General features: G+C 44.1%; 1 protein-coding gene across 2 annotated transcripts in view; it reads left to right on the forward strand.

Moving 5' to 3' along the window:
• The first annotated feature begins 458 nt into the window (after positions 1-458).
• Positions 459-25035, forward strand: part of kif3ca (kinesin family member 3Ca) — a 345217-nt gene continuing 320640 nt past the window's right edge. For both annotated transcript variants that reach the window (XM_078541471.1, XM_078541473.1), the window contains exons 1-2: positions 459-1543; positions 3304-4169. In XM_078541471.1, the coding sequence (XP_078397597.1) occupies positions 1012-1543; positions 3304-4169 (1398 nt within the window). In that variant the 5' untranslated portion in view covers positions 459-1011. The remainder of the gene's footprint in view (positions 1544-3303; positions 4170-25035) is intronic.

Genomic DNA, 25035 nt, shown 5'->3' on the forward strand with positions numbered 1-25035 from the left:
ACACGACCCTTCGACAACAACTTCAGTTCTGTCGAAGGGTCGCGTGGACCCGAAACGTCGACTCTTTTCTTCTCCGCCGATGCTGCCAGACCTGCTGAGTTTTTCCAGGTAATTCTGTTTTTTTTGCCATTTAAATTCTTCCTTTAGTAATTGAACAACAAACATATTACATTTTGTATCCATGTCTTTATAAAGGTAGGCTTTAGTGGGTCACTGCCCAATCAACATTTTTTTTAAAAAAAAAAACTAGTTTCTGGAATATTCTAAGGTCCTTAGGTGCAATCTGCAGCACCAAGCCTGCATTGTGGATGAGGGCGAATGGGAACCTCCCAGCCCGGCTTGCAGTTTCACCGCCACCCCCCGCCCCACTCCTCAGCACCAGTCAGCAAACTACACTTCCCGATACACCCCCCTACAGAATGTTTGGTGACAGCTTGGGTTTGGGGCGGGTCAGACATGATGTCACCGAGGCATCTCTGGCTGTCGGGACTCGCTGTGTGAGCATCCTCACCACCAGGACTGGGCGTCCTCCTCCTGCTGCTGCTGCTGCTGGTCTTACAGGAGCGGCCGGGCAGCTTGCTCGCTGCGCTGTGTGTGTCTCTGTGTGTGTGTGTGTAGCCCCCAGCGGCACCACCAACACCACCAGCACCAGCACCAAATGACAAAGGCGTTGCCGGCTGCCAATGGGGCGAAAACTGCAACAGCCCGTGTCCCCCCCGCGAAGATCATCAGTCTGAATGGCAGCCGGGGGGGTTAGGTTTGTATGGTGTGGTGGTGCAGACTGAACGTGTGTCTGTCTGTGTCTGTGTGTGTTTTGCAATGCTGTGTTGTACTGAGTAAATGATGCGGAACGGGCGCATCGCTTTATTGCAGACACAATACATTCAGTGAGGGTCGGTGGGCTGGTCGATCTGCCTGATTGAGAAGCCTGCTTTCTCAGCCAACAAGGTTGCAGGGGTTGGGTGGAGGTGGTTGGTGGGTGGGGGGAGAGAACCGACCAACAGCAACAAAATGTCTAAAGCTAAGGTTTGCGAATCGGTGAAGGTGGTGGTCAGATGCCGTCCCATGAACAGGAAAGAAGAAGCGGCTGCCTGCGACCAGATTGTGGACATGGATGTGAAACTGGGACAGGTGTCCATCCAAAACCCCAAGACCATCCCCGCCGACAGCCCCAAGACCTTCACATTTGACGCCGTCTACGACAGCAGCTCCAAGCAAAGCGACCTGTACGACGAGACGGTCCGCCCTCTGGTTGACTCGGTGCTGCAGGGGTTCAATGGGACAGTGTTCGCCTACGGCCAGACGGGGACGGGGAAAACCTACACCATGCAGGGCATATGGGCCGAACCGGAGAAGAGAGGCATCATTCCGAATTCGTTCGAGCACATTTTCACTCACATTTCGCGATCCCAGGACCAGCAGTACCTGGTGAGGGCTTCCTACCTGGAAATCTACCAGGAGGAGATTCGAGACCTCCTGAACAGGGATGAGAACAAAAAACTGGAGCTCAAAGAGAAACCAGAAACCGGTGTTTACATTAAAGGTAAAGTATGAAACCCGCTCCTTTGAAATTGCCAAATCGAATAGCCGTTCGTGTTATTAAATACGTAACAGGTAAATACAATGCATTTGACAGTGAGACTGTGTTATGAAGGGCCAGTGATTCTATTTGATTTCTTCAGGAGGAGGAGGAGGAGGATGGAGAGTGGGAGGAGCCGGTTCCATCGACATTTAGTTGAGAAATTGAAAAAAAACAAGCCGATAATCCCACTCCAGCCCAGAATACCAAATCACCCCTGTCTTTGCTCCAGGACAGACCTTAATCTCTTAATTTTTCACCCGAGGATTTGCAGATTTTTTTTTTTGAACGATCATTGATACACATATAACTGACTAGCCAGACACACATGGTAATAAACAGCCAGCAAAATTGACTAAAGCATCTAGTTGGTCAGAGCACCTGTAAATGGTTATATTCAGATGATATCCAACATCCTCCAGTGCTGCAATGACGAATCAAGCACTGGAATACACTCCCAGTTCTCAGTCTGTTCACTGGGCTCAGCCATGAATCAGCTGAAAACTACAATTTGAGTAAGTTGGTACTCATGACTGTCATTTCCTGTCAGACTGTTTAATATAATTCGATGTCCTCGGCAAAATGCTGACATCATTATGAACGGTATTGGCTCGTTAACTTCAATCAAATGTTTCAGTAATGGGGAGAACTGTCAATTATTTTGAACAATGGCTCAAATAACTGCAGTTGGACTGAGCTTTTGAATTCATTTCTCTTGGTTTTATATTCTCCCATTTACAGTTCTCTTCTGGGATCCCAGAAAACTGGTCCATCATCATTGCCAATGCCATAGAGTGAGAGGAAAGCAGAGGAGCCCAACAATGAACTATTAACTATACCAGTTCTGATGAAAGGTCGTTGACCTGAAAAATTACTTCTTGTTTCTCTCTCTACAGATGCTGCCTGACCTGCTGAGCATCTCCAGCATTTTTGTTTTTATTTCAGATTTCTAGCATCTGCATTATTTTGCTTTTGTATCACTATTCTTCACTTGGCAAATTGTTTTAATGCTTATGGGTGACTTGGGCTCATGCTCATTTGTTCCTGAGTGGTATAGGCCCAATTGAGAAACAACATTCATGTTTAATACATTTATGATAGACTGACATAAGCACTGATACTTAGAACAAAAAACGTGAAATCAGCTCCATAGTGTTATGCAGGTTTTGGATGAAAATCACTTAGTTGTTACCTAAACTTCTGTCAACACTGTAATTTTATCCATGACCTGGTGTAAGTTCTGTACATATTCTAAATATTTACAGTCTCATTCACATATTTTTGGAGAGAGTTCCTGCTGAAGGTGATAGTTCAGATAAGGATTGACATCTTTCTCTGTAGGAGATCAAAGCAAATTCACAGAAACATCGATATAAATAAATCTACAGTATGGGGCATTTTCTTTTCAATCCGGAGTTTATTTTTGATAAGTGCCAAATAACTATTTTGGTTTGCTTTGTTTATCCAGGAATGATAGCTTAGATGTGGAACAGGATTCTTTAGAAAGGAGGGGTCCCCATTACATGTCTCCTTTGTTGTAGCAAGATTAGTGATAACACACCATTTAAAACATGAAAAGAAAGTGAGGCCTGCAAAAGCATGTTTCCCCAGTGTGAATCGTGTAAACTCCTTAAGTTAAATGGGGAAACCTTGTAATTTAGGAAAGTGTCTCTTCTCTAATGAATAGTGGACCCTGGTCAAATGTTTTCATTCTTAAATTACAGACCTATCGTCCTTCGTAACTAAGAATGTCAAGGAAATAGAACATGTAATGAATGTTGGAAATCAGACCAGATCAGTAGCATCTACCAATATGAATGAGTACAGCTCAAGATCTCATGCAATTTTTGTTGTCACCGTGGAGTGCAGTGAGCTTGGACTGGATGGTGAAAATCACATCAGAGTGGGCAAGTTGAATCTGGTTGACCTTGCTGGTAGTGAGCGTCAGAGCAAAACTGGAGTCCAAGGAGAGCGTCTAAAAGAAGCTACTAAAATCAATCTTTCTCTTTCTGCTTTGGGTAATGTAATCTCTGCCCTTGTGGATGGTAAAAGTACTCATATTCCTTACAGAGACTCAAAACTAACCCGCCTGTTGGAAGACTCCTTAGGTGGCAATGCTAAAACAATTATGGTGGCCACAATTGGCCCAGCCTCTTGCAATTACGAAGAGAGCTTAATAACACTGAGGTATGCCAACAGGACCAAGAATATTAAAAACAAGCCAAGGATTAACGAAGACCCCAAAGACGCTTTGTTGAGAGAGTTTCAAGAGGAGATTGCACGATTGAAGGCCCAATTGGAGAGAAGAGGGATGCTGAGCAAGAAAAGAAGAAAAAGCCAAAGGAAAATCATTCTGGAAGGAGAAGATATCGCAGAGGAAGGAGAGGAGATGGAAGACAACATAGAGAAAGACATGGAAAATTACCTAAAAGAACAAAAAGAGACATTGGAGAAAGAGAAGGTAGCAATACAAGATGATCACAATTTGGTGGCAGAAGAGAAACAGAAATTGTTAGAAGAGAAAGAGAAAATGATGGAAGATCTGAGGAAAGAGCAAGAGGCGACTGAACAGCTTGCAGCCAAATTTAAGGTAGGCCAGTAAACAACTTGTGCTTTTAGCTTTCAGCTTTACAATCTTCAAGGTTATTGGATTTTGAGTAAAAAAAAAACTAAAATCAGATTTTATGACAAATTTAGTGATGCATAAAAAAATAGTGTTTTATGTCTATGCATTTTTAACCAGCATTTGTTATCACAGGGGTCTCCAATGTCTAATGTAGGGATCGTTTTCAAGTGTTGTACATTCATTGGATATGACATTTAAATCGTATAATATATGTGAATAGGGGGCCGGTTAGCTCAGATGGCTAGCTCGTGGTTCAGGATAACACCAACATTGGTCCAATTGCCATTCCAGCTGAGGTAAGACTTGGGACCTGCCCCCTCACTCTGCCCTGAGAGTGGAAGGCAATGGCAAAACACCACTGACAAAAACTGCCAAGAAACCAGCTCAGGGTGTATAATCAGCAGACAGTGAGTTAAGGGCCTGCCTTTTGGCAGAGCTCACATGGGTGAACGAAATTAATATATGTTATGTGGAAGATACTGTGTTTCCATAACAGCCATATTCCATTTCCAAAAACAATCTTGTAATCTTTTAGTGATGGATTATCCATGTAATCCCGCGGTGACAATGCGAATGTTCTTCTTCAGGTTCAGATGGTAATGTACTGGAGCTTCACACTCAGGGTTTATGAAATTGAGTCAATTCTTCATGGAGCCTGTTTTCCTGTAATCACAGTCACCCACAAATTATTGTCTATTGCACAGTAAAGTGAGCTCTGTCAACTTTGACGTTTGTAAATTAGCCTTAGAATGACATACAGATTCGAATTGTTTATAGGATTTGTTTGGATAAAGGAAAATGCAAATTGTGTTTCATTTCTTTCAGCAAGTTGGTGGTTAATAGTTGGTGGTTTATGATTGATAATGTACTATTAATGGAACTATTTTCATGACAAATGATTGAGAACAACAAAGCTGGATGCCTTCCCTTCTAACAACCCAGGTTTCAGCCAGTGTCAAATTGTCTTACATTACGATTCCCCATGTTAGTAATACAGTAGACAACACACAGCAAAACATGCTTTCTATAGAATTCTATATAGTATAGTCACCATGTTTTGCCTATCTTCTGAGAAATTAACTGCTACTGTATGATTTTCTTTTTACAGATGATACATCTATAGATTTTTTTCCCTGATATACCTCCTAAAGAAATCCAACTTCTAAATATTTCACTTCAAAGATGTAGGGAGGAAGAGAATTTTATTACTTTTGAGAGCAATAACCTAATCAGGTGTTAATAAGTGAGACTTCAGGCAGTGATCTGGCCGTCATTTGTGGCCCAAACCATATGGGCAGCTGACAAGCTCTGAATGGCACCATATATTTCCTACACTGCAGTGTTTAGAGTAAATAGGAGGCTGCCATCTCTTTAAGTACATTCTGTTTTGGAAAATATTTTTATCATTAAATTAAGATTTTATGGTGGTATGCATATGTACCTGAAGTCAGTTATGTATTTAATATACGATTTCAAAGTGAATGCTATACCCAGGCCTGGTTGGTGGTGTGTGTTGGGTGCAAGTGCAAGCTGGAGTCTGGCCCACTGCCTCTGGAAACAGTTTGGAGGCAGCCACTGGGGCTGCCAATCGCTGAGGTGGGCTGGTTAAAAGTCCCACCTCAGTGCACTGGGATTTCATCATAGCTGTCTTATGCAATATTAGGCCCTCCAGCCCTCACTCCTCATACCCTCTCATCCCCACCATGCTCCACCCATGCTACTCCATGCCCCACCCATCCCCCATGGCCCCTCATACCCTCCATGCCAACCCATGCCCTCCACTCATCTCCATGGGTCCTTATAGCTCCTATGCCACCTTAGTGCCAACTCATGCCAATACATGCCCACCCTCCACCCTTTGCCCTTACATACTCCATGCCAACTCACCCAGTATCCTTCATGGCCAGACCTCAGGAGCCATACAGAGATGAAAAAAGTAAAGTTCTAAGTATATATTACATACTTCACTATATACAAAAAAACCCTCATTGATAAAAGCCTATTCAGTACATTTAAATCCCAATAAGCACTTAATCCCTTATAAAAACAAACATTTGGTCTCATAGCCCAAGATCAAATACAGCTAATCTTTTAATAGCCTCTTGGTGATGCGATGTCAGTCAAACAGTGAACTTACAATCCCTCACTATGATAATTATAGGTATGGAAGCAGTCAAGCAGTAATAATACTATAATGATAGCCCTTAAGGTTATGGCGCCAAAAAGCTATTGAAAGTGCAAGCACTGATTTTTTTCAACTCAGAGACACAGCAGGCTGTGTTTTTTTCTCTCCAAAATTTAAAGGGCAGGGGATTTAAATACCTTGACAGTTCCACGGGCCTTATCTGTCTTTTACAAGCATTCACATCTATTCTTAAAAATCATAAGTTGCACACTGCAGTGAACGGACCTTACTCCGGCAAAAACAGGGCGTGGTTGGACTCAGCGCTGAGTTCAAATGGCCCTGCTGGATTCAGATTTCCCATATGTGTGAATCACATCCCGTCCCCTTTCCCCTAACAACGAAAATAGGATCCGTCGGAAATAGGGGACAGGACTTCTGGATTCAGAAGTCATTTTGGATAAGGTGGTAAGTCTTCACAACCCTGCAATTATCCGGGCCACAAGATGGGATTTTGGCCCGGAAACCTTGTTCATTGACTTTGGGCAGGAATTCGGCAGAACCGGAAAATCCCGCCCACAGACTTTCAAAATTTCTATCAGAGAAGTTGCATCCCTGATAGCCTTGATCTTTGAGTTCTTGTTGCGTATGGGCTAATTTATTTTACTGGTAGAACGTTGCTTCATTCCACAGGACGTAAAATAGTCTTAATCTACCGTTAAATGTCATGTGATTTTTCTGTTTTGGGTTAAGACTCGAACAGGAAGCTCGCACTGAAAAGCAGGCTTCTCCCCAGTGAATATTTTCTTGTCCAAACATGCCCTTACCTGCAAGGGTCTCAGGGGCTTGGAATTGATCTCTGATTATGCATCACAAAACTGCGGCATACATTTTATTGTGGAATAAGTACGAGGCAGTAATGAATGTACATCAACAAATGCCACTCTTACTTAGAGCTCGCTATGCCAGTTGCTTAATGCTTATTTCATTTCTTGTTTGTTTAATAATGTGTGTTCATGTTAATCTTATTAGTTGCAGCATATAGAAAAATATGGAAACTGGAACTAATTATTTGTGAGTCATACCATCTGCTTCATACATAAAAAAAAACTCTGTTATGCCACCAGTTCTATAATAAAGTCAGTGGACATTGGTGCCTCAGCACTTTTATATTATATATTGCTGACATTTTCAATGCCATAAACGTCATCACAATACGTAATTTACACAGCTCTCAAACGAAAAGATGGAATGTATTTTTTTTATTCATTCTTGGGATGGGGGCGTCGCTGGCTAGGCCAGCATTTATTGCCCATCCTAATTGCCCTTGAGAACTGATTGGCTTGCTAGACCATTTCAGAGGGCATTTAAGAGTCAACCACATTGCTGTGGGGCTGGAGTCACATGTAGGCCAGACCAGGTAAGGATGGCAGATTTCCTTCTCAAGAGGACACTAATGAACCAGGTAGAGTTTTACGAACCAACAGTGGTTTCACGGTCATCATTAGACTTTTAATTCCAGCTTTTTTATTGAATTCAAATTCCACATCTGTCATTCTGTGATTTAATCTCAGAGTCTTACCCTGGGTCTCTGGATTACTAGCCCAGTGACAATACCACTGTGCCACCGCCTCGCCAATAATGGTAAAAGACTCCTCCATTACTTTGGAAAGCAGTTGATCAATACTTTTACAAGACAACCTTTCACTGAATTCAGACTCCATTATTTATCTGCAGGATACAAAGAATGATTAAGAAATTCGAGGGCAGTAAATATGTAAAATGATTAAGAACTTTAAACAGTAAGTTTTTGTTGAAAGGCATAGATGTGGGTACCTTCCATCAAATGTTGGCATATAGAGCTGGATTTTGCCACAGAGGCACCCAGGCTCTCTAACGTCTGGAGTGCTCGTCTGCAGCCATATTCCCAGCTCTGGCCTATTTTCAAGGAGGTGGCTTCAGGGGATGACAGTTATCCACCTGTCAAGGTAAAAACTCAACAGCTTAGGTAGCAGGTATGTAGAGAGAGAAACAAGAGTTAACATTTCAGGATTGAGACCTTTCATCAGGGTTGGGAAAAGTTAGAGATGTAATAGGTTTTGAGCAAGGGGTTGATGGGACAAGGACAAAAGGAAGGATTGTGATAGGCTGGAACTCAGGAGAGATTATATGACAAAAAAATTAGCCCTCCAGGGCCAAAGGGAATGGGAAGAAAGAAACATAGAAACCAGGAGCAGGAGTAGGCCATTCAGCCCTTTGAGCCTGCTCTACTATTCAATATGATCATAGCTGATCCTCTATCTCAACGCCATATTCCCACTTTCTCTCCATACCCCTTCATGCCCCTAATATCCAAAAGATTATTGGCCAGGATCTTTAGGGTGGGGGGCGGGGCCCACTCGCCGAGGCATAAAATGATGTGGGATGATGTCGGGCGGAACTCCCGACGTCACCCCACGTCATTTCAATTCTCAGGTCAGCGGGGGCACAGCTGAATCAGCTGTGCACCCGCCGACCTGTCATCGGCCAATTGAGGCCATGTAAAAAGTAATTGAAATAATGAATGGACCTGCCCGTCCAACCTTAAGGTTGGTGGACAGGCCGGGAGCCCTGGCGGGCTTCAAAAAAAGCATGAAACCCCATCCACGGGCGGGGTGAGGTTTCTTGAGGGTTTTAAAAAATTTAATAAATGTGTGATTAAAAGTGATGGACATGTCCCAACTCACGTGACAGTGTCACATGAGGGGACGTGTCAGGGAAATTTTGCCTGTGCACCTTGACCATTTTTAAATTTGGCGCCGATCTTCTTAAGGCAGCACTTAACCTCAGGGAGATGAGCGCGCTCTTTCGCACGCATGCATGAAAGAGCGCACTCCTGAGAGAGGGAATCCCCACCGCCCGCACAGGGAGTGCACAACACTTCCTGGCAGACGTCACACTGGGCGGACCTTAATTGGCCCACCCAAATAAAATGGCGGCACGCCCCCGATCGGGGGCGCCGATCGGAGGCGCGCCTGCCCGCGCCCGGTCCCGCACTTCCCCCCTCCCTATGGGAGGAAAATTCTTCCCATCAATTTTCTTTCTTGAGTTTACTATGAATATGGAGATGGGGCAAGAGAAGGAACAAAGAAACAAAAGATGTGCCTAGAGCAGATGTGCTGCCGACTGAAAGAGAAGAAATGAAACGAGGAAAGAAAACAAAATGAGGAACAGAGTTTACGGTCTGAGATTATTGAATTCAGTGTTGAGTCCAGAAGGCTGTAAAGTGCCTAATTGAAAGCTGAACTGCTGTTCCTGAAGCTTACAGTGAGCCTCACTGAAACAGTGCAGCCGGCCAGGACAGAAATGTCAGCCTGAGAGCAAGGTGGAGAATTAAAATGACAGCCCCACTGTCAGCTCGGGGTCATGCTTGTGGACAGAACAGAGGCGTTCCACAAAGCGGTCACCCAATCTGCGTTCGGTTTCCTGTAGTAATTATGGTTTTTGTTTCGCGTGTAATGTACCTTTAAGAATAATACTTGTTAAGGAAGATGATCTGTAGTAACCAATAGGAGAGTAGTGTGGGCTACCTCGGCACTCGGTGCAGAGATAGAGTTGGAGCTGAAAGCACACCTGTAGTTGCTGCTGAGTACATTGTAAATAAACTTAATGCTTCCACCTAATGCAGACCAACTCCATCAACAACAGTAGCAAATCGGCCACCCTTATAACAAACTGGCAATGAGGATAAAACAGGATTGAACAGAAGAAATCAAGTTTAGAAAAAAAATCGGCACTGTATCTCGCCCAGTGATTGTCAGTGGCAAGCTCCATTAGAATTGAAGAAGTAATCCTCTCTCAAAATGCCAAAATTTGGGAGAATTGATTCTTCTGAACCAGCCACAGACAATTGGTTTCAATGCATAGAACACCTCATGTTCTTTTATCTAGTGAACGAGATTACGGGGGAAGAGAAGAGGCGAGCGATCCTCTTGAGTAATTGTGGGAGCAAAACCTACAGCCTGATTTGAAGTTTGACGGCACCCGGTGTCCCAGATTCAACAAATTTTGATGAATTGGTGGACCTCATGAAGGGTCATTTTCAACCAAAGCCCTCAGTCACGATACAGAGGTGCAGGTTTAATTCATGAAACAATTCGTGAGACTACTGCATGCTGTGTGGCAAATTTGAAGCAGCTAATGGAACATTGTGAGTTTGGTACTATTCTGAATGACATGCTCTGACATTGTTTAGTGTGTGGTGTGAATGAGGACTCTATTCAGAAAAGATTATTGTCTGAAGTGAATTTGAATTTCGAGAAGGCACTAGAGATAGCGCTGGCCATGGAAAGTGCAGTAAGAGATTCAAAAGCAAAACAGGGTGCGCAGAATGGCGCTGTCCTCCACATCGGGTGGGAAATTCCAGCTGAAAAGCGCATCAAAATGCAAGACTCCGCCGAGAAGCAGGAAACAGCCCCTGCTAGCCGAAGAATAAAGAAAAATAACTTAGCAGCGAAGCCAAAGAATAATATTAATCAAGGTAGAAACAATCAGTCTTTTAGCGATTGGAAGTTTAAAAAAATCGAATGCTCCTATTGTCACAGAAATGGACATATGATGAGGCTGTGCAAGGAAAGATTCAAGCAGGCTTGTAAACCAGAGAAGAAGCCCAATGAAATCTACAATGTAGAAGAGCCTGAAACAACAAATTCAGACATTTACTCATTGTTTAATCTGAAAGTTGGAAAGACAGAACCAATATTTGTCACAGTGAAAGTAAGTGGAAAACCTGTTAGAATGGAAGTGGACATGAGAGTTTCCACTACATTAATTGGGCAACATACCTTCAGATATCTGAATAATGGTGAACATCAATTAAGTTTAGAATAAACAGCTGCCAAGCTCAAAACATATATGGGTGAAGACATTCAAGTAAGAGGCATAAGCAGAGTAACTGTCCATTATGGAAGCCAATCGGCAAAGCTACCAGTGTTGGTGTTGAGAGGCAGAGGACCAAGCCTTCTAGGGTGAAATTGGCTAAGGGAAATCAACCTTGATTGGCCATGGAGATTCCAAAAGGAAGCTGGAAGCATTCCTGTTTTAAAAAAAGAGTGTGTAAGGACTCAACAACCTGATGAACTGCAGGCTGTCCTAAGCCAAAATCTGGCAGAACAGCGAAAGAAACTGGAAGAGACCCTGCTCGCTGACAGAGTTCGAGATGAGGTGAGAAACCTTCATAGGGAAAAAGAAAACTTGTTGAAAGACCTTCACACACTACAAGAAACCCTCAAGTCAGAGTTTGTACCTCTGGAAAAGTATGAAGAGAAACAGAAAAAATTCAGCAGTTCTCTGAACAAACTGAAGAATGAATTGGCAGAGAAGACACAACAATGCTCAATTTTCCAGGAGGCAGCAAACAAATACAAAAAAGAGATGGAAGATATGAAGAATCAGCTAAATGAAGCCAAAGAGACTTCGGAAGCAAAAGTTGCGGAATTTTCCAAGGAGCCGACAGATAATGAAATTTTGGGAGACTCAGCCACTGAGCTCAGACAAGCTGACATTACATTTGAGAGATGTCTGACCAATAGTGAGGTCAAAAGGAAGGCTGAGATTAAAATCTGTGCTAGAAAGTAGAAGGCGTGTAGAAAGAAGAAACAGAAATACTAATAGGGCTTTAATTCTGGCCGTATACGAATACACTTTTGTACATAAGCCTGGCAATCAAATCACCAACGTCAATGCCCCTAGTCGTTTGCCTTTATAAGAAATTGATGAGCACGTCCTAGTTCCACAGGAACTTGTTTTACTGTTAAATTTCTCAGATTCCTCACCGGTATGTGCTCGACAGATCAGAGGCCAGACAAGTCGAGACCCAGTCCTATCTCAAGTACAAGAATAAGTGCTGCCTGGTTGGTCACAGGAGCCCGTATCTGATGAAACGAAACTGTACTTCAACAGAAGACATGAAACAACCAGCCAGGGTGGCATCTTATTGTGGGGAGCATGAGTGATAGTTCCTCCAAAGGGGAGGGAGCCACTTTTGATTGAACTACACGGTGCACATCTAGGAATTCCCATAGTACGCAGCTACCTATGGTGGCCTGGGGTGGATGGCAAAATAGAGAGTTTAGTGAAGCACTGTGTGCAATGTCAGCAACTGCAAAAGTTGCCACTGACAGTTCCATTACACCCATGGGAGTGGCCAGGTAGACCCTGGGTGTGGTTACACATTGGCTACGTTGGACCTTTCCTGGGAACGATGTTTCTGCTCATTGTCGATGCCCATTCAAAATGGTTGGATGTATACGAGGTGAAGTCACCAATGTCGGCTGCTACAATTGAGAAACTATGTCAGAGTTTTGCCATTCACGGACTACCAGAAGTAGTCGTTTCCGATAGTGGCACGGCATTTATAAGTGCTGAGTTTCAACGGTTTATCAGCCTCAATGGTATCACTCATGTGAAAACTGCACCGTACCAGCCTCCCTCAAACGGACTGTCTGAAAGGGCAGATCAAACATTCAAGGCAGGTATGAGAAAGCACGATACCTTGGTAACCAAGCTAGCACACTTCCTTTTTCATTACAGGATCACCCCTCACACAACAACAGGTATCACACCTGCAAAGTTACTGTTGAAACGGCGTCTCAGGGCAAGATTGAGCTTAATAATGCCGAATTTAGAGGGGAAGGTGGAAAGGAATCAGGGAAGCCAGAAAACTAGACACGACGGGCATTCTCAGGAGAGGAAATTTACCGTGGAAGAGCCGGTATACGTGAAGAATCTCGGAGAAGGGCCAAAGTGGCTACCGGGTGAAATAAGTGGCGACTGGACCTCGATCTTACCACGTGGAGGTGGAAGGCCGGATCATCCAGAAACATGTGGACCATTTAAGGAAGAGAAAGCCAATTCACCAAGATTTGGTTCCACCAGTGATCATGACCGGGTCTGCGTTTCCTGTTGAAGATACTCAACCCAGGACAGACATGCCTGATGTTCCTGTGAGAGCTGAGGATACAGAACTGTAAGTGCCCACCGAAGCACCTGATGTTCAAGCAATTCTGGAAAGGAGGCACCTGACAAAGAATCTGAAGCTGTGGAGCTGCGACGTTCCACACATACCAGGAAACTACCTTGAAACACTGAACTTGCAAATTCCTTACCCAGTGTAAATATTATGTTGTCCTGAATGATTTGTACTTAAATATAATATGTATAGCCGAGTTAAAGGGGGAGGAATGTTGTAATTATGGTTTTGTTTAGTGTGTAATGTATCTTTAAGAATAATACGTGTTCAGGGAGATCACATGACCTGTAGTAACCAACAGGAGAGTAATGCGGCTACCTCAGCTGTCAGTGTAGAGATAGAGTTGGAGTTGAAAGCACACGTTAGTTGCTGCTGAGTACACTGTAAATAAACTCAATGTTTCCACCTAAGAAGTGCCTGCAGATCAACTCCATCAACAATAGTAGCAACTTGGCCACCCTTACAACATTTCCCTAATGTGGAAGAGACCACATTGTAAGCAGCAAACACAATAGACTAGATTGAAAGAAGTACACATAAATCACTGCTTCACCTGGGGCCTTGGACAGTCAGGAGAGAGGGGGTGCAAATGTAGGAGATGTAACACCTGCTCTTGTTTGTCCACTATCTGAGTTGCCATATTTTCTTTGCAATTTATCTGGGCTTGATCCCTTCTTATTACGTTGAAATTGGCTTATTTCTAGCCAGGAATCTTTATCTTTGACTGTTCTGTCTGTTTTTTCATTCTTTCATGGGATGTGGGCATTTCTGGAAAGGAATTTGTTGCCCATCCCTAATTGCCCTTGAGACCTCTTTCTTCTGTCTCTTTTCTACTGTTTATATTGATTAGAGGATATATATATATCTGCAACAGAAACAACATCAATTTTATTGCCCCTCCTTTGGTCCTTTGTCCCAATTTTGTGCTTTTAAACCAGCGTGCAATAGTTGCATTGCTGCAGCGATTTTGGGTCTTTCGATATACATTGGATTGAATGTGTAAAAGTTGAAAAGGCATGCAGCTTTCATACCACCCCCCCCCCAATGCACTAAACAGCTTAGGAGAAGCTGAAAAGTAATGGAAACTTCAGCTCACCCACTTCGAAAATAGCAAATAGAAATAGCTTTAAAAGCAGCTGTTGGAGATATTGGGGAAATGTTTAACATCAAGGGTAAAGTTTTAGAAAAATAATCAGGGGGTAAAAAAATCGCAGGCGTTTGGAGAGATTTGAGTAAATTAAGAAAAGCCATCACAATTTTCTAAAAGGCACAATGCGTTCAACTAATTAAGTTTTTTGTTGAAGTAACAGAGAAGGTTGATGAAGGGAACACAATGGATGTTGTCTATATGGATGTTAAGAAAGCCTTTGACCAAGTGCCACATAAGAGATTGGTTTCTTATTCTTAAAATTGAGGCTCGTAGATCAGGAGGGTCAGTGTCAGGTTGAATAAAAAAATAGGCTTAAGGGCAGAATGTATTGAATTGTAGCAAATGGTTGTTTTTCAAACTGGAGGGTGGTGAATTGTGACAGACCTGCCCCCACCAGTACTGTACCCCAGTGTTGGCTGCTCTGCTGTCTTGTTGATACACACGAATGACTTGGATGTTGGTATGCAGAATAAAATTTCAAAATTTGCTGATGGTGCCAAATTTGGAAGTGTGGCTGACAATGAGGATAATGCCAATTGATTGCAATGGGATGTAGATAGACTAGCAGAATATGCAGACAAGTGGCAGATGGGAATTTAATGCAGAGAAGTGTCAGGTGATGCATTTTTAAAGAAGGAACTGGGAGAGGCAATTTAGACTAAATGGCACAGTTTCAAAGAGTATACAGGGACCTGGGGCTTCATGTGCATCTTTGAAGTTGGCAGGACATATTGAGGAAGCAGTTAGCAAAGCATATGGGATCTTGGGCTTCATAAATAGAGGATTGGTGCACAAAAGCAGGGAAGATATGCTGAACCTGTGTCAAGCTCTGGTTAGGCTGCAACTATTGTGTTGCACCTAGCTCTGATTACCTCACTTCAGGAAGGATGTGAGGGTTCTTAAGAGAGCGCAGAGGAGATTTACCAGAACAGATCCAGGGTTGAGGGATTTTAGCGACAGGGCTAGGTTGACGTCGCTGGGGTTGTTCTTTTTGGAACAAAGGAGATTGAGAGGAGATTTGATAGAGGTGTTTAGCATTATGACAGGTTTAGATGAGGTAGACACAGAAAATCTTTTTGATAGTACATGGGCTAGGGGATGCAGATTTAAAGTTTTAGACAAGAGACACAGGGAGGATGTGTAAAAGAACATTTTAATGCATCAAATGTAATGACCCGGAACTCACTGCTTCTGAGGGTGGTGGAAGCAGAGACACTGATTTCAAATGGAAATTGAATGGGCACTAGAAGGAAATAAACATTCAGGCTACAAGAGCAAAGCTGAGGATTTGGAGTGACTGGATTGCTCTTTCGAGAGCTGGCATGGACTCGATGGGCTGAATGGTCTCTTTATGTACTATCATGACTCTATAACTTCGTATAAAATGTTTTGGATATATATTTGAAGTAAAATAATTAATTTATGGAAAGTGTCAGCTGGATTCAGTCATCGTGGCAGAGGTCCTGTCAGCAGGCCCAAGGCCCAAGGCCCAAGAGCGGGGTTCACTGTGCTTTGGTGATATGTGGCTGAAACTTGTCAGCAGCAGCCAATTAACTGGATGCCACCAGGGCGTCCATCCCTATTTTGCATTCGCTGTGGAACCACAGGCAAAATTATGAAAGGGCTTGAGAAGGGAAGGTGGGGGAAAGGTTTGGTTGGTGGGTGAGTCAGGAACTAGCGAGCAAATGATGATCCAAAGAGTAACAACAATTTGTATTTATATAGCGTCTTTCATGGAATGAAACATTCTAAGTTGCTTCACAGGAGTATTATAAGACAAAGTATAACACCGAGCCACAAAATGACATATTTAGCCAGATGAACAAAAGCTTGGTCAAGAGGTAGGTTTTAAGGATTTCTTACAGGAAGAAAGTGAGCTAGAGAGGCAGAGAGGTGCAGGGAGGGTATTCCAGGAGTTAGCACAAGGGCAGCTGAAGACACTTCCAGCAATAGTGGAGTGATTAAAATCAGGAATGCTCAAGAGGCTGGAATGAGATGAGCGCAGATATCCTGGAAGGTTTTGGGGATGGAGAAGATTACAGAGATAGGTATGGACAAAGCCATGGAGGATTTGATAACAAGGATGAGAACTTTAAACTCAAAGGCGTGGCTTGACAGGGAGCCAATGTAAGGCAGCAAGTGGAGCAGTGACAGGGGAATGGGACCGACTACGAGTTAAGACATGGACAGCAGAGTTGCGGGTGTCCTCATGTTTATGGAGGGTAGAACGTGGGAGAGCAGCCAGGAGTGCATTGAAATAGTTGAGTTGGGAGGTAATGAAGAGATGAATGTGAGTTTCAGCAGCAAATGAACTGAGTCAGGGGAAAAGTTACGGAGGTGGAAATAGGCAGTCTGAGTGATGGCATGAGTATGAGGTTGGAAGCTCATCTCAGGATCAAATCTGACACCAAGGTTGTGAACAGAGGTGATGGCCTGGTGGTGAAGTCACTGAAATAGTAATCTAGTAAGCCCAGGCTAATGCTGTGGGGTCATGGGTTCAAATCCCACCACAGCAGCTGGTGGAATTTAAATTCAATTAATAAATCTGATATTGAAAAAGCTGGTCTGGTAATGGTAAGCACAAAATTGTTGTTTGAGTACTATATGACACTGTATGAAAAGAGAGTGCTGATTGGTTGGCAAGTGGACTCTGTTTGGTAGAGGCATTGCCATGGAGAATGCATCAGTTAATGGTGAATGACACTTAACTGCCAAGCATTGTTTGAAATTTAAACCAGGCAGCTTGACTCTGATTGGTCAAGGTGTTGCCCTGAGGAATGAAACAGTGAATGGCTAGCATCTGTTCTGATGATGCTACCTTCAAAAACAGCTCCTCTGGCATGTCCTCCTTCTTCCTTAACCGAGGTTTTCCACCCATGGTTGTTGACAGGGCCCTCAACCGTGTCCGGCCCATCTCCCGCGCATCCGCCCTCATGCCTTCTCCTCCCTCCCAGAAACATGATAGGGTCCCCCTTGTCCTCATTTATCACCCCACCAGCCTCCGCATTCAAAGGATCATTTTCCGCCAACTCCAGCATGATGCCACCACCAAACACATCTTCCCTTCACCCCACCTGGCGGCATTGCGTAGGGATCGTTCCCTCCGGGACACCCTGGTCCACTCCTCCATCACCCCCTACTCCTCAACCCCCACCTATGGCACCTCCCCATGCCCACGCAGAAGATGCAACACCTGCCCCTTCATTTCCTCTCTCCTCACCGTCCAAGGGCCCAAACACTCCTTTCAAGTGAAGCAGCATTTCACTTGCATTTCCCCTAACTTAGTCTACTGCATTCGTTGCTCCCAATGCGGTCTCCTCTACATTGGAGAGACCAAACGCAAACTGGGCGATCGCTTTGCAGAACACCTGCGGTCTGTCCGCAAGAAAGACCCAAACCTCCCTGTCGCTTGCCATTTTAACACTCCACCCTGCTCTCTTGCCCACATGTCTGTCCTTGGCTTGCTGCATTGTTCCAGTGAAGCCCAACGCAAACTGGAGGAACAGCACCTCATCTTCCGACTAAGCACTTTACAGCCTTCCGGGCTGAATATTGAGTTCAACAATTTTAGATCTTGAACTCCCTCCCCCATCCCCACCCCCTTTCTGTTTCTTCCCCCTCCCTTTTGTTTTTTCCAATAATTTATATAGATTTTTCTTTTCCCACCTATTTCCATTATTTTTAAATCTATAACTGTAATGCCCTGTCAGTCTTTCCACCCCACCCCCACTAGAGCTGTACCTTGAGTGTCCTGCCATCCATTCTTAATTAGCACATTCTCTTTGATAATATCACCACCTTTTACACCTCTTTGTTCCTTTATCTGTGACATCTTTTGATTATTTGCTCCTATCACTGCTTGCTTGTCCCTACAACCACCCCCCCTCCCCGCCAACTTCTCTCTCCAGCCTCCCCCCCGCAACCTTAAACCAGCTTATATATTTCACCCCTCTTCTAACTTTACTCAGTTCTGCTGAAGGGTCATGAGGACTCGAAACGTCAACTCTTTTCTTCTCCGCCGATGCTGCCAGACCTGCTGAGATTTTCCAGGTAATTCTGTTTTTGTTTTGGATTTCCAGCATCCGCAGTAGTTTTTTGTTTTTTTTAGCTGAAACAGGCGCAATGTGTGTACATGTTCTTTCTGTCTGCAAAGAACAGGGCCCTGTGTATTAATGTATGTAGCTTCCAGTACACACACATGCGCCACACAGTGAGCCCCACTGACAATCTTAAATTGGTTGTCAGCGTAATTTTTGGCACAATGAAGATTATTTAACAAATGTTGTCCAATCATGGAATCGCATCTAATATTGAGCACTGTGTTTTGAGTTTTGCAAGTACGGCCTGGTTGGGCATGGCCTCTACAGCAGCTGGGACATGCTGTTTGATACAATCCACCAGTCTTTGGGATGTACGGCCTACATACCTAGCATCACACTGGCACTGAAATTCATATACCACATTACTCATTTGTGTGATAGGCAGAATGTCTTTTTGGCTTGATGGCAGCATCCTGTTAGTGGTGAATACCGCTCGTGTTGCTACTGCATAGTAGCAGCGTGAAACAGCTAGCTTCACCTATTGCTCAAATTTTTGAGATACTTTGCCCTTCCAGGGTAATCTGAGGGAGACTGGGCACTTTTCCGGGCTGAAAGTGATAGCCTTAGGCCCGTTCATGAGTTTGTGTGAAATACAGTGCGAAATGATCTGATCAGGGTGGCCATTATCCTGCAGGATGCCTTTGATGTGCCCTATTTCAGCATCAGGCTTGCATGGTGAGCAAATGGCTTGGGCCCTATTTACGAGCTTGCTGATCAGGCCAATTTTATAGCGTGTGGAACTGTGAGAATCCTAACGCATATATTAACCAGTGAAGGTAGGCTTCAGTAGATTGTGGTAGAGAACCCCCTGGCAGGTTTCTCAACTCATACGTCAAGGAAGGAGAGTTCATTTGACTGCTCCATTTCAAAGGTGAATTTGAGTGCAGGATGGGGCCCATTAAGACATGTAAGGAAATTATTACATGCAACTGCGGATTTAAACATAGCAAATGTATCATCCATATATCAGAAATATGTAAGGGGTAGGAGGTTAGTTGTCACTCCACCGAAGACACATTTCTTATGGAACCCAACAAAGATGTTTGCGAGGTCTGGGTCTACAGGGGAACCCAAGGCAACACTGTCTATTTGGGCATACATGGTGTTGTTAAAACTGAACTCAACTGCGTAAGTTGCCAACTTAATATGCTCAATGAATACTGATTCACACAATAGTGGCGGGTCTAGATCACCATGACATAGTGATGCAGCCCAAATATCTATGGCTTCCTAGGGACATTGGTGAATAGGCTAGCAATGTCAAATGAGCACATGGATACAGATGTTCTATCAATATGCACGATATACACTATAAAATAAGTGACAGCCATTTGCTGGTTCTTTCCTCAGGGCAATGCCTTAACCAATGAGAGTCAAGCTGCTGGTTTAAATTTCAAACAATGCTTCGCAATTAAGTTCAGTCACCATTAACTGGCGCATTCTCCATGGCAACGTCTCTACCAATCATTGCTCTCTTCTCATACAGTTTAAAGTTGTTGCTTCCCCTGACATTGGTGTTTTCTTGCGATTGTCCTGATGAGTGCAAGATGAAAAGCTTTGACAAAATGTTTTTTTTCTGCAATACACAAGTTCTGTACTACCAAATGACTACTTGAAATTATTGTTGTAAAATCTATCTAGTTCATTGATTGGAGACAGAAATCTTCAAACCCACAGCAATGTGGCTGACAATGCCTTAAATGCCCTCCGAAGTGCTGTAGCAAGCTACTAAACCAATCAGTTGTATCAAATCAAGGTTAAAAAGGAATGAAACTGGACAGACCACCTGCCATCAACCTAGACACCGGAAAACAGCAATGGCAGACCCAGCCCTGTTGACCCTGCAAAGTCCTCCTTATTAACATCTGGGGGCTTGTGCCAAAATTGGGAGAGCTGTCCCACAGACTAGTCAAGCACCAGCCTGACATAGTCACTCTCATGGAAACAAATCTTGCAGACAATGTCCCAGACACCACCATCCTCATCCTCGGGTATGTCCTGTCCTACAGCAGGTGGCGGCACAGCAGTTTACAGTCGGGAGGAAGTTGCCCTGGGAGTCCTCAACATTGACTCTGAACCCCATGAAGTCTCATGGCATCAGATCAAACATGAACAAGGAAACCTCCTACTGATTACAACCTACCGCCTCCCCTCAGCTGATGAATCAGTGCTCCTCCATGTTGAACACAACTTGGAGGAAGCACTGAGGGTGATAAGGGCGCAGAATGTACTCTGGTTGGGGGATATCAGTGTCTATCACCAAGAGTGTCTTGGTAGCGCCAACACAGACTGAGCTGAGCAAGTCCTAATGACATAGCTGCTAGACTGGGTCTGTGGCAGGTATTGAGAGAACCAACAAGTGGGAAAAACCTACATGACCTCATCATCATCAATCTACTTGTCACAGATGCATCTGTCCGTGACAGTATTGGGGAATGTCCTTGTGGAGACAAAGTCCTGTCTTCATATTGAGAATACCCTCCATTGTGTCCTGTGGCACTATCACCATGCTAAATGGGATAGATTTCAAACAGATCTAGCAACTTAAAATTGGGCATTATGAGGCGCTGTGGGCCATCAGCAGCAGCAGAATTGTACTCAACCACAACCTGTAACCTCATGGCCAAGCATATTCCCCACTCTACCATTGCCATCAAGTCAGGGGATCAACCCTGGTTCAATGAAGAGTGCAGGAGGGTGTGCCAGCAGCAGTACAAGGCAGACCAAAAGATGAAGTGTCAATAGACAAAGCTCTGCAATCCCACAACCAATGGATCTAACAGATCAAAGCTCTGCAGTCCATAAGACTGTAAGACGTAGGAGCAGAAGTAGGCCATTCAGCCCATCGAGTCTGCTCCACCATATAATGAGATTATGGCTGATCTGATAATCCTCAACTCCACTTTCCTGCCTTTTCCCCATAACCCTTGATTCCCTCACTGATAAAAAATCTGTCTATCTCAGCCTTGAACATACTTAACGACCCAACCTCTACAGCCCTCTGCAGTAAAGAATTCCACAGTTTAACTACCCTCTGAGAGAAGAAATCCCTCCTCATCTCTGTTTTAAATCGGTGCGCCCTTATTCTGAGATTATGCCCTCTGGTCCTTGGCTCTCCCACAAGGGGAAACAACCTCTCAGCATCTACCCTGTCAAGCTCCCTAAGAATCTTATATGTTTCAATAAGTTCGCCTCTCATTTTTCTAAACTCCAATGAGCACAGGCCCAACCTACTCAACCTCTCCTCATAGGAAAAACCCTCCATCCCCGGGTTAAACCTAGTGAACCCTCTCTGGACTGCCTCCAATGCCAGTACATCTTTCCTTAGATAAGGGGACCAAAACTGTTCACAGTATTCTAGGTGCGGTCTAACTAGTGCCTTGTATAGTTTTAGCAAAACGTCCCTATTTTTATACTCCATTCCCTTTGAAATAAAGGCCAACATTCCATTTGCCTTCCCTATTACCTGCTGAACTTTTATGCTAGCTTTTTGGGATTCATGCACGAGGACCCCCAAATCCCTCTGTGCTGCAGCTTTCTGCAGCCTTTCTCCATTTAAATAATATTCAGCTCCTCTATTCTTCCTGCCAAAGTGCATAACCTCACAATTTCTCACATTATATTCCATCTGCCCGTTTTTGCCCACTTACTTAACCTGTTTATATCCCTCTGTAGACTCCTTGTGTCATCCTCACCACTTGCCTTCCCACCATTTTTGTGTCATCCACAAACATGGCGATAGTACATTCACTTCCCCCGTCCAAGTCATTAATATATATTGTAAATAATTATGGCCCCAGCACTGATTCCTGTGGCACTCCACTAGTTAGAGGTTGCCACCCTGAAAATGCCCCCCGTATCCCAACTCTCTCTCTTTTATTATTGAGCCAATCCTCATCCATGTTCTAATACTACCCACAAAACCATGGGCTCTTATCTTATTAAGTAGCCTTATGTGTGGTACCTTATCGAATGTCTTTTGGAAATCCAAATATATTACATCTGCTAGTTCCCCTTTATCTATCCTACTTGTTACCTCCTCAAAGAATTCTAATAAATTTGTCTGGCATTATTTCCCCTTCATGAAGCCATGCTGACTCTGCTTGATTATATTATGCATTTCTAAATGCTCTGCTACTACATCCAGCCCTGCCAAACCAATTGTGAATAGTGGTGGACAATTAACCAACTAACAAATATCCCCATCCTCAATGATGCAGGAGCCCAGCACATCAATGCAAAAGACAGGGCAGAAGCATTTGCAATCATCTTCAGCTAGAAATATTGAGTGGATGATCCATCTCAGCCTCCTCCTGAGGTCAGCAGCATCACAGATGCAGTCTTCAGCAAATTCGATTCACTCCACATGATATTAAGAAACTGCTGACGGCACTGGATACTGCAAAGGCTATGGGCCCCGACAATATTCTGGCAATAGTACTGAAGACTTGTGCTCCAGAACTTGCCATGCCTCTAGCGAAGCTGTTCCAGTAAAGCTACAACACTGGCATCTACCCAGCAATGTGGAAAATTGTCCAGTTATGTCCTGTACACAAAAAGCAAGTCAGTACCCAACCCAGCCAATTACCACCCCATCAGTCTACTCTTGATCATCAGCAAAGTCATGGATGGGGTTGTTGAAATGCTATCAAGTGGCACTTACTCAGCAATAACCTGTTCACTAATGCTCAGTCTGGATGCTGCCAGGGTCACTGAGCGCATGACCTCATTACAGCCTTGGTCTAGACATGGGCATAAGAACTGAACTCAAGAGGTGAGGTGAGAGTGACTGCCCTTGACACAAAGGCAGCATTTGACCGAGTGTGGCATCAAGGAGCCCTAGCAAAACTGGAGTCAGTGGGAATCAGGGGGAAAACTCTCCGCTGGTTGGAGTCAACCTAGAACAAAGGAAGATGGTTGTGGTTGTTGGAGGCCAAATATCTCAGCCCCAGGATATCACTGCAGGAGTTCCTCAAGGTAGTGTCCTAGGCCCAAGCAACTTCAGCTGCTTCATCAATGAGCTTCCCTCCATCAGAAGGTCGGAAGTGGGGATGTTCCCTGATGATTGCACAATGTTCAGCACCATTCGTGTCTCCTGAGATACCAAAACAATCTGTGTCCATGTGTACCAAGACCTGGACAATATTCAGGCTTTGTCTAATAAGTGGCAAGTAACATTCACACCGCAAAGTGCCAGGCAATGACTATCTCCAAAATGAGAGAATCTATCCATCTCCAATTGACATTCACTGGCATTATCATTGCTGAATCTCCCACGACCAACATCCTGGGGGTTACCACTGACCAGAAACTGAACTGGGCCAGCAGTATACTGTGGCTAAAAGAGCGTGTCAGAGGCTGGGAATTCTGCGGCGAGTAACTCACCCCCTGATTCCCCAAAGCCTGTACATCATCAACAAAGCACAAATCAAGAGTGTGAAGGAACACTCTCCTCTTGGCTGGATGAGTGCAGCTCCAACAACACTCAAGAAGCTTGACACCATCCAGGACAAAGCAGTCCGCTTGATTGGCATCCCATCAACAGCCTTAAACATTTACTCCCTCTACCAGCGACGCACAATGGCAGCAGTGTGTACCATCTACAAGATGCACTGCAGCAACTCGCCAAGGCTCCTTCGGCAGCATCTTCCAAACCCACGACCCCCACTACCTGGAAGCACAAGGGCAGCACATGCCATGTGAACACCAACAACGGCAAGTTCCCCTTCAAGCAACACGCCGTACTGATTTAGATATTGCCATTTGTCCACTGTCATTGGATCAAAATCCTGGAACTCCCTCCCTAACAGCACTGTGGGTGTACCTACACCACATGGATGGCAGCGGTTCAAGAAGGCGGCTCACCTCCATCTTCGCAAGGGCAGTTAGGGATGAGCAATAAATGTTGGCCTTGCCAGCAATGTCAGCATCCTGTGAAAGAATAATTCAATCTCAAACTGTTGCCGGGGAGAGGGATGGATTTGGTAGTTGGACAGTGGAGTTTGGAGTGGGCACTGAAAACAATGACTTCGAGTTCCCAATATTTAATTGTTAACATGTGGACCTGTGTATCAGAAACCAGCGCAATAAACTTTTAAAGGATAAGTGGTAAACAGTTGAAAAAGAAAAATTACATTTATACAGGAAAGGGCTTGGGGGAATGGAACAACATAGACAGCTCTTTCAAAGAGTCAGCACGGGGACAATGGACCAAATGACCTCTTGCTGTGCTGTGCTGGAAAAATCTATGATGCTGTGATGCTACTTATTCATAAGACATTGTTTTAAGGCAGCACCACATCAGAGGGATTGGAAATCATTGGTTGCAACTATTGAGCAAGAGTTGCTTATAGCTACCAACTGAGCCCTGAGTTGAGCAGCTGGTTTTGAATTTCATAGAAATACAGTGTCACACAGGGCAGAAGAAGGCTATTTCGTCCATTTTGCAT

The sequence above is a fragment of the Cetorhinus maximus genome, chromosome 5 (assembly GCF_964194155.1).
Source record: "Cetorhinus maximus chromosome 5, sCetMax3.hap1.1, whole genome shotgun sequence".
Lineage (NCBI taxonomy): Eukaryota > Metazoa > Chordata > Chondrichthyes > Lamniformes > Cetorhinidae > Cetorhinus > Cetorhinus maximus.